Raw genomic sequence first — 13,917 nt, 5'->3', positions numbered from 1 at the left:
CACTCTAGTCATGAAGAACAGTATCCGTCATATTCCATAGAGGGACAAGATACCTGCCCAGTCCTCCTCATAACGAGGTCATCAAAGACAAGGAAAGTCTGAGGAATTGTCATAGCCCAGGGGAACTTAGGGAGACATGATGACTAAATGTCATGTGGGGTCTTAGATGGGGTCCTGTGACAGAAAAAGGACATCAGGTGGAAACTAAGGAAGTATGAATAAAGCATGGACTTTAGTTAATGATTATGTGTCAACATTGTTCATTAATTGTAACCAATATGCCAAAATAAGATAAAATATTAACCATAGGACAAACTGGATATAGGATATATGGAACAATTCAATAATATAATAGGCTCACCAACTTTCCCTGCATTTCCCCTGCACTCCCAGTGTCAGACACGCACCTGTCTGTACTCTATCTGGACAAAGATCAGGACTGTTGATGTAGCAGGAAGACAACACAGACAAGTGCAGTGAAGTGCCTGCCAGATAAAGGGAAGTTGATCCTGACTGTATCTGCTAGCAGAATGGGCAGAAAGCATTTGCTAACCCGAAAGCCACCTGGCGGACGCCAGGAGCTGGTTCACCTGCACCAGCAGAGATGCCGCATTCGAGACATAGCTGTGAGAAATACACCAACCTGCATCTCTGAGTATCTGGATGGCAGTACTAATATCTGCAACCCCTCCGTGAATGAGGTGCTGCTTCAGCTTTACGATCTTAGGGAGCAATTGTAGAAGCATCCCTTTGACCTTCTCCTTGTAATAAGCCTCAAGGAATCAGTTAGGAAATCAAAACTGCTATTTTGCTAGTTAATATGTCCACCTATTCCCATTATCCATTCTGGGCCCGAGGAACTAACCTATTCTCACGTTTTTATTAGGCATTTGTAATTTATAATTTTTCTAACTTTCTGTGCATAGCCTTTGCACATTTTATTGGATTTCTACATTTTGCATTTGATTTAGAATAGCTCTTAAAAATATTAATGATAGTGTCCTTTTTTACTATAATATAATTAAAAACATTTCCCAGTTGGCATTTCTTTCATCTTCTACTATTAGACATTTTAACTTTTTATTTTTCAAATAATCATTTTATTTATATTTTTTGGATGTCATAAATTTCACTTCCTAAGTATATAGAAACACTGATGTTTTCTTTTAGGATTTTTGTTTTCTTATATCTAATTTTTTAGTCCATCTGGAATTTACTTGGTTGTACTAGAAGAGAGGGCTATAGGTTGAATCATCTCTTGCCATAAATTATATATTTTTTATATTTTTTAAATATTTTATTCATTTATTTGCAGAGAGAGAGAACAAGTAGGGGGAGCAGCAGGCAGAGGGAGAAAAAGACTCCACACTGAGCAAGGAGCCCAATGTGCACTCGATTCCAGGACCCTGGGATCATGACCTGAGCCACACGCAGACACTTAACCAACTGAGCCATCCAGGCGCCCCCAAATTATATATTTTATTATATTCTTGCATCTGTTTATACATTTCCAAGGGCTATCTGTTACAGAATTTCTCAACATTGGCATTATTCGCATTTTGGGTCAAATAATTCTTCTGGGGGGCTGATCCTGGGTATTTTAAGATGTTCACAGCGTCCCTGGTGTCTCCTTACTAGATGCGTTTATCATTCCCTCTTCACATCCCCAGCAGTGAACCAAAAATACCTCCAGATATTTCCATATATCCCCGAGGGGAAAAATCAGCCCTGCTTGGGAACTACTGGTCTCTTCTTATAATGGCAATAGACCATTTCAATTATTTGTACTCATTCATTATTTTAATTGGTACATCTGATCAGAAAATTCTTCATTCTTCATTTGCAATAGTTGCCTAGCTACTCCTTGCACTACTTTTCAGAGATTCTTTTAGAATTAATTTATTATGAGGCACAGAGAAGTTCCTGATGAAAATTTCGTTGGAAATTTCTCTAAATGTTATGACTGTGTGCGTCTTTGCATTGAGAAGTCTTCAATCCCACAAAGTTGCTTATGTACCATGAAAATGACACCTCTGTCACTTCATCAGGAACACTTGGAATTGTTCTTACACAGATCCTGCACGTGGTGTTAAGCCTATTCTTCAATATTTTATACATATATACATGTGTGTGCGTATATATCATGAAAATGCAATTTTAGTCCAATAATATATCATATATTGTAAATATTTAATGGTATCTACTAAATTGACTCTTTCATCAGCTCTCACGGTTTTATAGTTTTCTCTTTAGTTTCCTGAAGAAAGCAAAGCTATCACCTCTAACCACCACCCCTGCTTCTGTCCTATTGTGTACACTGATCATCCTTACGGATGCAGAGGCTTGAGATCTGAGTTGCTGCGGACACAGACTGCCCAGAAAATCACCGAGGGAAGGACAAAGAATATAAATGGAACACTCGCAGGAAAAACCCTGATCACACATTAAAACGACAGAAATGAAATCTTAAAGCAGCCTATCAGAGTAAGATGCTTTAAGTGCACTTAATACACATTTTTAAGAATCAACTCCTGTCCTGTCCGGCTCCACGCAGCGGGCGCTCCGCGGGGACTTGAGTCGGGACATCCCGGCCCAGGAGGAGGACGCAGGCGGAGCGCCCCGCTGCGGGGAGACGCCGGGAGCGCTGCACTGTGAGCTGATTCTGCTCAGAGCGCGCATCCCGGAGATCACGCCAGGCAGGGTTAGGGCTCAGAAGCAGAAAGGCGTTTCTGCCCGGCCTGGCTACGTGACCTCCGCCCCCTCCCGTCACTCAGACTGGGGCGGTGCACACAGGAACATTGCCCAATCACAGGCACTGGGACCTAGAGCAGTGTCGAATCAGGAGCCGTGGAAGAGGGTGTGCCCGGAGTACTGTCCAATCAGCACTGTCCGATCGCCCTGGCTTGGGACGACGCTCTCCTCCCGCGGCGGGCCCCTGGGCACGTGCCCCGCGCGGCCCCAGGTGTCCGGTGCGCTTGGCTCTCACCTGCCTGAGCCACGGAGGCGCGGGGAGGGGGACCGGGAGCGGGGCCGCGAGATGGTGAGTGCGCCGGCCCGGGCCGAGATCCAGAGGGGCTGACTCGAACCGGCTGGCGGCGGCCGCGGTGTATTAAATATTGCTATACATTAATATTATATCGCTCATTGCTTAAGATGCAAGGACATGAATTTTGATTTTTCTATATTTTCTATTAATTGAGTAAAATGTACTAATTTTTGGATCAGTTTTTAGACATTCTTGCATTTCCTGAAATAAAACGAGTTTGGAGCTTAGGTGTGTTTATTATGCACATTATTCATTACTCTATGTAGGGCAGTAACATGTGGAATTTTTTTTTATAGACTTTTGCACTTATATTTGTTATATTTAACTTCCCCCCCTAGTTATATTGCTCTGCTGTTGGCATATCTCTGAAAAAGGAATTATTTTCTATATGTAGAATCATTAACCCCTTTAGTATTTAGTACAGCTGGCCTGTAAAACAGTTTGGGATTTTTGTTTTCTTTGTGTAAATATTTTAAAACACTTTTATTTTCTTTAAGCTACTTTAAACTTTCAACAACTGAATACTATGGAAGTACTCAGAATTTTATGTATTTATTTTTAAAGATTTTATTCATTTATTCACTTACTTATTTGAGGGAGAGAGAGTGCGCCTGTGAGCGGGAGGAGCAGAGAGAGGGGGACAAACAGACTCAGCACTGAGCATGGAGCCCGACATGGGGCTCGATCTCATAACCCTGAGATCATGACCGGAGCCAAAATCAAGAGTTGGGTGCTTAACCAACTGAGCCACGCAGGTGCCCCTGGAGGTACTCATAATTTTGAAATGTTAGATCATTCCCCTCTTCTTATGTTTAATCCCTAGAACATTCCTACCTGTGCCTGCGTTTTCATTCATAACTTTATTTGCCCATGCTTTGTTTTTCGTGAAGAAAATTGTCAAAGGTTTGTCAGTTTGATCCATTTTCAGGAGATATATTTTTTGCCTCCTTTTTATATTGTTAATTTTGCCCTTCACATTTCTTTCTACTCTTTCTTCTTTAATGCAGCTGCTCTTTTTTCAAACCCAGAAGCTCATTTGTAGCCCATTGATACAGATGGTCTTTCTGCTCTTGGCTCAGGACACTTTGATTCCAGTGCCTCCTTGGACCAGACTTCTATGATTCCAGTGTCTCTCCACTGGGACATGGTGAAGTTGACCAGCACTTGTGATCTTTCTTGAGACCTTGTGAAATTGTGACATTCAGCTTCTAATTCTTAAGAGTTGAAAAATGCAGTGGTATTTAACAATAAATCAAGCCCCCCAAAACAACAATCAAGCCAAGGTATCCATTTCCCGTGTTACTCACATGGTTATTTTACTGTTTGGGGGGTTTTTGTTTTGTTGTTGTTGTTTTTAAAGATTTTTATTTATTTATTTGAGAGAGACAGAGAAGAGAGAGAGCACAAGGTGGGGGGGAGAGGCAGACTTCTCACTGAGCAGGGAGCCTAACGTGGGGCCTGCTCCCAGGACCCGGGGATCACGACCTGAGCCAAAGGCAAGACGCTTAACCGACTGAGCCACCCAGGCACTCGTTGTTGTTTTTCAAAGATTTTATTTATTTGAGAGAGAGAGAGAGAGAGAGAGAGAACTAGTGGGGGGAGGGCAGAGGGAGAGGGAGAGAGAGAGAGGCAGACTCCCTGCTGATCCCAGGACCTGGAGATCATGACCTGAGCTGAAGGCAGACCCTTAAGCATCTGAGCCACCCAGGCGCCCCATGGGTTTTCTTGAAGTATAGTTGACACACAATGTTACGTTAATTTCAGGTTTACTACATAGTGATTCTACAAGTCTGTACGTTATGCTGTGCATGAGGTTATGTTCACAAGTGTAGCCACCATCTGTCACCATATGAAGCTATTACAATACCAATGACGGTATTTCCATGCTGTACCTTTTTTTTTTTTTTTTTTTTTAAGATTTTTATTTATTTATTCGACAGAGATAGAGACAGCCACCGAGAGAGGGAACACAAGCAGGGGGAGTGGGAGAAGCGGAAGCGCCTGATGTGGGCCTCGATCCCATAATGCCAGGATCACGCCCTGAGCCGAAGGCAGACGCTTAACCACTGTGCCACCCAGGAGCCCCCATGCTGTACCTTCTAACCCCATGAGTTATTCCGGAAGCCTGTACCTCCCACTCCTCTTCACCCATTTTGCCCATCTTCCTACCCCTTCCCCTCTGGCAGCCATCAGTCTGTTCTCTGGATTTATGGATCTGTTACTTGTACTGTTTTGATTTTACCCTGCTCCAGTTTGACTTGCTCACCCTCTCATTCCATATGGCTTCACTGTCTGTATTGTATTTGCAGCACTTACCCTTCACCTAGATTATAGATTTCCTTATTTCCTCCCCCATGAGAATTTAAGACACAGGTGGTTCAGAATGTTCCTCTTTCTTTAAAGCACTGCACCTCTGTAGCTTCACGCAGTAGGAATTACCGCCTGAACAGACTGTTAGCAAATGAATGAATCAGAGTTACAGGTGTATAGAGAAGCAACTCTCCTGAGACGCCGGTGAGGCTCAGCTGGTTAAGCATCTGCCTTCGGCTCTGGGATCAAGCCCCACATCGGGCTCCCTGCTCAGCGGGGAATCTGCTTCTCCCTCTCCTTCTGCCCCCCCCCCCCCCTGCTCATGCTCTCTCTCACTGTCTCAAATAAATAAATAAAATCTTTAAATATATATAATTAAAATAAATTTCAACACATCTTCCTTTTTATAAGGTGATTACAAGAAAATTCAAATTTAGATACATTGTATTGTCTTCCTGTCTGATGGCACTGCTCTAGATCAGGGGCTGGCAGAGCACAGGCCAAATCCAGCCTGCCGCTTATTTTATAAATAAAGTTTTATTGGCACACAGCCACAGCCATTCCTTTACTTGTTGTCTGTAGCTACCTTTGTGCTACGAAGGCATCGCTGAGCATGTTGCAACAGAAACCACGTGGCTGGAAAAGCCTAAATGACGTACTGTCTGACCTTTATATACAGCCTGCGGACCTCTGCTGAGTAACAGCCGTAATCATATCGTAAGGTATATGTATGTACAGAAATGCCGCTACTGGGACTTTAGGCTTTAAAGGGAACCAGGCTTACGACATTCAAATTGGGTAACACTGAGTGTGTTACCGACTGTCCTTTTAGCTTTCCCTTGTTATATACTAATTATAATGATATCTACTTGGGAGATTTTTATGAGAAACAAATACGCTAATGGTTGGAAATCTCTGTATAAAGTATTTCACACATCAGGGATGCTCAGTAGTACATAGTATTGTTACTATTGCCTTGAGACTGCTGTGGGCTTTGATGGCTTTAAAATATCACCTGACACATGGGGCCCCTGGGTGGCTCAGTCGTTAAGCGTCTGCCTTCGGCTCAGGGTGTGATCCCGGCGTTCTGGGATCAAGTCCCACATCAGGCTCCTCCGCTGGGAGCCTGCTTCTTCCTCTCCCACTCCCCCTGCTTGTGTTCCGTCTCTCTCTCTCTGTCAAATAAATAAAATCTTTAAAAACAAACAAACAAAATATCACCTGCCACACAGCAGTGGAAGAGTTGATTTTGTCTGTGGATAAAAATCTGTTGTGCGGCACTGGATAGCAGTGTGCTGAGCCTTCTGGTTTTGCTGCGCACCTGTGCCTGTGGAAGCAGTGAAATGATGCACGTTCTCAAAGGCCAGGCTTTCTGGGGATCCTGCAGGCCAGCGGAATCCACGTTCCGGGGCTGGGCAGTTATCCTTTCGGCATGCCAAAGGTGTGGAATGCTTGTTATGTGGAGAGACCCAAGAGGCTGGTGTATAAGTCAGTGCCTCTGGATTTTCAGACAGTGGGAATCCGTGTTCTGGAGGAAGGTGCTGCCTGATCCTTTATGCATTTTATGATCTCAGTAAATTCACAGGCAAACCCTTGTGGACTTCGGTTAATTCACTTCTACAGTGGAACTCATACTGCCTCTTCACAGGCAGAGAGAACCAGGGCACACTTCTCTGGGACAGACAAGGCTGCTCTGGCATCTTGGGAGGTCAGTCTGTGTGTTGAGGGAGAGCCATCGCCCGGAGCTGGTGGTTATCAGCACCCAGGCCATGAATGCAGGCCCCGTGGTGAGGGCTGAACTCCTGTCTAGCTCCAGTTTGTCGATACACTGCCTGTCTCCTAGAGAGGATGTAGGACAGGAAGGATTGCTGTTTCATAGAAAAACAGGAGACAGATAAATATTACTGCCTCTCATACAGAATATTATTCCACTAGGTGGACCTGCCAGTTTATAGTGCGTTGGAGTTCAAGGACATAGATCTATCTCAGGCCTGGGCTGAAGGTTGGGCATAACCAGGCTCCTTAAGAATCAAATGGTTGGTGAGCAGAAAAGCGGAAATGCTCCCAGGCCCTTGACATGTTTCCACTCATTAAAACCTCATCTAGGTCCGATGTTAGTGCTGAGGCCTGTAGTGGACAGTGAAGAAAGACAAGAAATCCTTGTTTTATTTGTATAGTATTTCTTTCATATCTCTGATATATTGTGGACTGTTCTGGACCCTTCAGAAGAGTGAAAATAGTCACAAATTGTGGCAGGATGAGATCATTAGAGATGCTATTAAATCTATAAGGCCAGCTGGCACCCCTGAAGGTTCAAGTGCTTAATACAGGGGAGGAGATAGAATGACAAAGCCCGAGAGTAGATGGGAGGCCACAGAACTATGTGTGAACTTGCTGTGAATCAAGTCTTGGTTCCCCAGTCAACCTCTCCCTTCCTCCTGCACACACCAGTGGAGAATGGTACCTTGTTGAACCAGAATCTGTGGGATGTTTCAGGACTCAGTGGTCTTTGCGGACATGGTGGTGGACTTCACCCCGGAGGAGTGGGCTTTGCTGGACGGTGGTCAGAGGAGGCTCTACAGAGACGTGATGCTGGAGACCTGCAGGAACCTGGCCTCCCTGGGTAAGCATGGCTCCACCCCTTCATGTACTCTCTAGACTATAAGTTCCTGCAAGCTTTGAGCTTGTTCCAGAACTTGAGCTGAACAATGGGACTTTATTGCTAAGGAAGACAGACACGGTCACATCACTAGAGCATATAGTCTAATAACTTTCTAATGTACATATTTGAACCTGCTACTTTCTCTCCTAAGTGTTTTTAGCCTCTATAAGGATTATAACTCTGTGCCTTAAGAGGAATAAACATTACATTTGGAAATGTTGATTAGAACATAACTTACTCTTCTTCCTGAGGACGTTGAATTGTTTCAGATACCTCAGCATCTTTTTTTTTTTACTTTTCATCCATCCTCACAGATGTCCTTGGTCACACTGAAAAACCTTTCATGTTTTCTCTTTTACAGTATTGAGCATGTGCATTTTGTCCAATTCCTTCCCATGTTGCTTTCCTAACAACAGGGCATTTATGTCACCATAGGTCCCGATCTTCATGGAAGCATTTCCAGTAAATTGCCCACCACTTTGGCCTCTTGTCCTTATTGTTGTCAATGTCCTGAAACAGCCAAAGCTCTTCAACGTTTGTTGTGGTTTTTTTTGCTCAAAACGACATTCTTCCTTATAAAATTTGTTTAATTTTTGGATCACTATTTGAAAGGAAATGTACGTTTCCAACGTATTTTTTTGCCTTCATCTCACCAGTTCTTTCCAAAGAAAGAAAGTAAATTTTGTTGCTATTTTTCATATAATGACACTCAACTTAAAATCAGTAGGTCAGATCCTTTATAGCATATGTTTAGGGAAGACATATGACATGAATGGAATATAGAAAGATTCAGAAGGAATATTCCTGGTTCTTCATTGTAGGTAAAATCTGGAAATGCCCCGGCATTGAACATCAGCACAAGAATCAGGGGACACGTATGAGGTGAGTGGCATAGACTTGAAAGAAAGTAGGTCTTGGGAGAGTCTGCGTATGCCATGATAGAAATATGTGTGTGTGTGTGTGTGTGTGTGTGTCTGTTTGTTGGTGTGTGTTAATGTGTGTGTGTGTGTGTCTGGGTTTGTTGGTGTGTGTGTGTGTACATGTAGGTATACATCAGATGTTAGGTATTCACAGAGAATTTTCACCAATTTTATAAATGTGGTGCACATGTTGATTATTTGAGACAGTTCCACTGCAAACAGCTTTCGGGAAACAAAACCCAATCTGTAGAAAACGCTGAAAATGGTACATGGGATTGAGCCCTCAGAGCATTCAGTTTATATACCACTTTACAACAATTCTGACAGGGCAGGAACTGTACATTCACTGAAAATGGTAAAAATGTAATCCTATTAATCATTAAAAGCCATCAATGAATTGTGAGCTAACCACTGGTAACATGATGCCTATTTTTAACAGGTGTCATGCGGTGGAGATACCCTCAGAAAATATTAAAAGTAATCAGTGTGGAGAAACCAACCAGATTTCAAATTTTATTATGCACAAGAGACTGTCTACTGGAGTAAAATCCTATGAATACATTAAGTTTGAAAAAGCCATCATGGATACTAAATCCCTTCAGAGTCCCATAACATCACCTCAACATAGACAGAAACCCTATCAGTGTAAGGAATGTGGGAGAACTTTCATTTGTTACTCATCATTTAGGGCACACTTAAGAGCTCACACTGAAGAGAAACCCTACCCATGTAAAGAATGTGGAAAAGCCTTTATATACTTCTCCAAACTTAGGGTCCATATAAGAACCCACACTGGAGAGAAGCCTTATGAATGTGAGAAGTGTGGGAAAACCTTCAGATCTCCCTCAAACCTCTGGACACATAGGGAGACTCATACTGTTGAGAAACCCTATACCTGTAGAGAATGTAAGAAATCCTTCTCTTCTCCCTCGTCTCTTAGGAAACATGCGAAGGTTCACGGTACAGAGAAAGCCTATGAATGTAAGGAATGTGGGAAAGCCTTTCTTCATTCTTTTTTACCTGATCATACATGCAAGAATGCACACTGGAGAGAAAGCCTATAAATGTGTGGAATGTGGGAAGGCCTACAGTTGGCTCTCGGACCTTAGGATTCTCATGAGAACACACTCTGGAGAAAAGCCTTACAAATGTAAACAGTGCAGGAAATCCTTTAGTTCCCCTTCATCCTTTAAGGAACACTTGAGAACTCACACAGGAGAAAAACCGTATACATGTAATGAATGTGGGAAAGCCTTCAGCAGTCTCTCGTACATTAGAACACACGTGAGAATTCACACTGGAGAGAAGCCTTATATATGTAAGCAATGTGGGAAAGCTTTCAGTTGGTCGTTGTCATTTCGAGGACATTTGAGAACTCAGAGTAGAGAGAAACCCTATGAGTGTAAGGAATGTGGTAAAGCCTGCAGTAGACACTCATCCTTACAAAGACATGTGAGAATTCACAGTGGAGAGAAACTCTAAATGTAAGCAGTGTGGGAAAGACTTCTGTAGTCCCCTATCCTTAAAAAAAGACAGCAACTCCCACAGGAGGGAAACCCGATGTCAGTAAATGTGAAAAAACCTTCATGTAAATTACATCACATATTGTGCACAAAAAATTGCATACTAATAGAAAATTTTTATAAGCATCTTATATTGTTGGCTTTACTGGTGCCTTGTTCTTAAAATAGACTCCTATCACATTATTTCCAATTCTTTTTCAGATTTTATTTATTTGACAGAGCACAAGCAGGGAGAGCAGGAGAGGGAGAAGCAGGCTCCCCGCTGAGCAGGGAGCCCAATGTGGGGCTTGATCCCAGGACCCTGGGATCATGACCTGAGCCGAAGGCAGATGCTTAACCGACTGAGCCACATAGGCGCCCCACATTATTTCCAATTCTTTCTGAGAAAAACATTTAGGAGATAAATAATTCCTTTAAGTATTACTTTGCCAAGGCAGCCCTAACAAATTGCCACAAGGTTAGTAACTTAAACAGAAATTTATTCTCTTCCAGATCTGGAGGCTAGAAGTTGGGAATCAAGGTGTCATTATGATTGGTTCCTTCTGGGGCCCCTGGGTGGCTAAGTTGTTTAAGCGTCTGCCTTTTGATTTCGGCTCAGGTCATGATCTCAAGAGTTGTGAGACTGAGCCCCACATGGGGCTGCACGCTGGGCATGGAGCCTGCCTAAGAGTCTCTCTCCCCCTCGGTTTCCCTACCGTCTGCTCATGCTCTATTATTTACATAAATATATTATATTTATATGTATATTAATTTATATTATATGTAATTTATATAAATTACATAAATATATTTTATATATATATATAAAGTTCCTTCTGAGGGTTCTGAGGAGGAACTTGATCCATGCCACTTTACAAGTTTCTGGTGGCTATACCAGCAACCCTTAGTGTTCCTTGACTTATAGACACTCCAATTTCTGCCCCTCTTAATGCCACCACTTCTACCTGCTTTATCCCCTTTTCTTTTAAGGACATGTGCCATAGGATTCAGTGCCCACCCTAATCCAGGATGATCTCATCTTGAGATCTTTATTACATCTGCAAGGATTCTTCAAATAAAGTCACATTCACAGATTCAGAGTGGACATATCTTTTTTTTGGGGGGGGCACAATTTTACCCACTATATACCCTGTCAGCCAAATTACATACCTTTTGATATACAGTGTTTTAATTATGAATTTCTTATATAGAAATTATTTACCCTACAAAGTCTTTTGGACCAACAGAGCTCTTGAAGTGTATATTTAAATCTGTAATCTTTGGGGTTTTAGATCCATTTTATTTAGTCTTAATTTTCATTAGGTTTCAAGCATGTGGTTATTATGATAATGATGCTTTGGTGTCAGTGGAATTTTGTTTCTTGCACATACTGGGATTTATTTACATCAATGCTCTTTCCTCCTTTCTAAGAAAAACAGTATTTTTGAGGTTCTCAGTCTTCAGTATTTTTTTAAAAACGTATGTTTGGCATTTCTTCTAGTTAGTGGACACAATATTTTATTTTCTGGCAGAGATTCCCCAGTGTAAAGCTGTTGAACGAAGACACCCTCATCTAACTTACTTTCCTCTTTTGCCGTTTTTGCTCACCCTAGTTCTTGGCAGAAACTGGATACAGGGCTTTGAATTGAAAAGAGAGACCTTGGGGGCGCCTGGGTGGCACAGCGGTTAAGCGTCTGCCTTTGGCTCAGGGCGTGATCCCGGCGATCTGGGATCGAGCCCCACATCAGGCTCCTCCGCTATGAGCCTGCTTCTTCCTCTCCCACTCCCCCTGCTTGTGTTCCCTCTCTCGCTGGCTGTCTCTATCTCTGTCGAATAAATAAATAAAATCTTTAAAAAAAAAAAAAAAAGAAAAGAGAGACCTTGTTACTTGAATATGATAAAGCTAGGGTAGCTAAAACAACAACAACAACAACAACAACAAAAAACTACAGTAGCTATTTTGTGATAGATTGTGATGTGTCAGTGTGGGTAAACCTGGGAACCAGATTTCCCAGAATCTTTTTGCCGAATTGTCCCAGATTAGAGATGGCAAAGAGGCAAACTTTGCATGAGATCAAGAAGGTAGAAATAAACAATATGTCATACTTCGTTTGGGGAACTATCATACAGTAAAGCGTGTGCATCAGAGCTTGGCGAGCACCAGTGTCCCGCAGGTTTTCCTGCCTTCTGGGTAATCAAGTGTCTACAAACCAAACCTCAATTACTTGACTTCATTTCATCAGAGTTGGTGCCATCCACAGGCATCTCCCATAGCTCTCCTGTCATGGACCCACTTCCATTCTCACATATCCACAATTTAGATTTTCCTGCAAGCTCCAACACATCCACCCAGACCACTGATTTATTTATTTTTTGGTTGGTGACCTTTTCTGACACTCCCTCATTTCTCCCATGTTACTATATTTGTGTTAAGTTGAATTTCTGTCATAAACATCCTCCTATAATATGTCCAGTGGCCCTGTGTACCTGACTCCACAGGAACTTCTGAAATGTATAATTGTGTCAGAAAACACAAGGACTTTGTTTCCTGATTGCACTGTCGAGTGGTAGCATTTACGCTGTGCTTTTTGTTTCTGGACAGTCGTATATGAGAAATAGGTACCTTGTAAATACATGAAGCGGACTGCGGGAGTCTTCTCTTACAGCCGAGTGCAATCTCTAAATGATAATGTGTGTTCAATTACAATTTCTACATTTGCAGAATAATTTGTGCTTTTTGGTCCAACAAATATTTGGTACAAAATTCTTGGAAAAATCCTAGTAAAACTGATTTTATATTTTCTGTATACTTAAAATATTGTCTTTCATGTACTGAAAGGATATGTTAAAATATTCCAATACAATTATGTATTGTCAAAACAATACTGTGAGTTTGTCTTTTTAAACATACATTCTGAAGCCATAATACATATCTTAGTTTTTTGAGTTTTTTAAAAAGATTATTTATTTGTTAGAGAGAGAGAGAGAGAACAAGCAGGTGGAGGAGCAGCAGAGGGAGAGGGAGAAGCAGGCTTCCCACTGAGCAAGGAGCCCGATGCAGGACTTGATCCCAGGACTCTGGGATCATGACCTGAGCCAAGGGCAGATGCTAAACTGACTAAGCCACCCAGGTGTCCCCATATTTTAGGGTTTTTTTAATGTGAATTTTCATATTCTTATAATGTTAAGCAGCTTCCCCTTTAAAACGACTTAATCCATTTGTAAGAATAAAAACTTACAAATTGCCTAGGTCAATGCCCACCGGCCAGAACCCATGAGAAACACATGCAGTTGAAGAAAATTAGATCTGTGGACTTCCTGCAATAGGGAGACTGCTTAGCATGAGGAACAATGGAACATCTCAGAAATTGCAGAGTAGAAAGAACCTACAGGAACTGGATTTATTTCAGTTGATTTGGGGGGGGGCATCAAAGAAGCAGTCTTTGCACTGGGTTGGACATCGCCAGGAAATGGACC

The 13,917-nt window shown here is 42.3% G+C and overlaps 2 protein-coding genes across 2 annotated transcripts in view; one reads left to right on the top strand and one right to left on the bottom strand.

The window, feature by feature from the left end:
• Positions 1-13,917, bottom strand: part of LOC123000187 (zinc finger protein 77-like) — a 76,752-nt gene that overhangs the window by 49,653 nt on the left and 13,182 nt on the right. The window lies entirely within an intron of this gene.
• On the top strand, positions 531-13,238 carry LOC113242786 (zinc finger protein 627-like). The gene is given in 7 exon segments (XM_044377813.3): positions 531-701; positions 2,555-3,040; positions 7,853-7,979; positions 8,840-8,900; positions 9,378-9,950; positions 9,952-10,413; positions 10,415-13,238. Coding segments are annotated over 7 exon segments (1,974 nt in total). The 3' UTR covers positions 10,509-13,238.

The sequence above is a fragment of the Ursus arctos genome, unplaced genomic scaffold (assembly GCF_023065955.2).
Source record: "Ursus arctos isolate Adak ecotype North America unplaced genomic scaffold, UrsArc2.0 scaffold_14, whole genome shotgun sequence".
Classification (NCBI taxonomy): domain Eukaryota; kingdom Metazoa; phylum Chordata; class Mammalia; order Carnivora; family Ursidae; genus Ursus; species Ursus arctos.
Note: the sequence above shows the minus strand (reverse complement) of the source record. Positions and strands in the feature narration are given on the sequence as shown.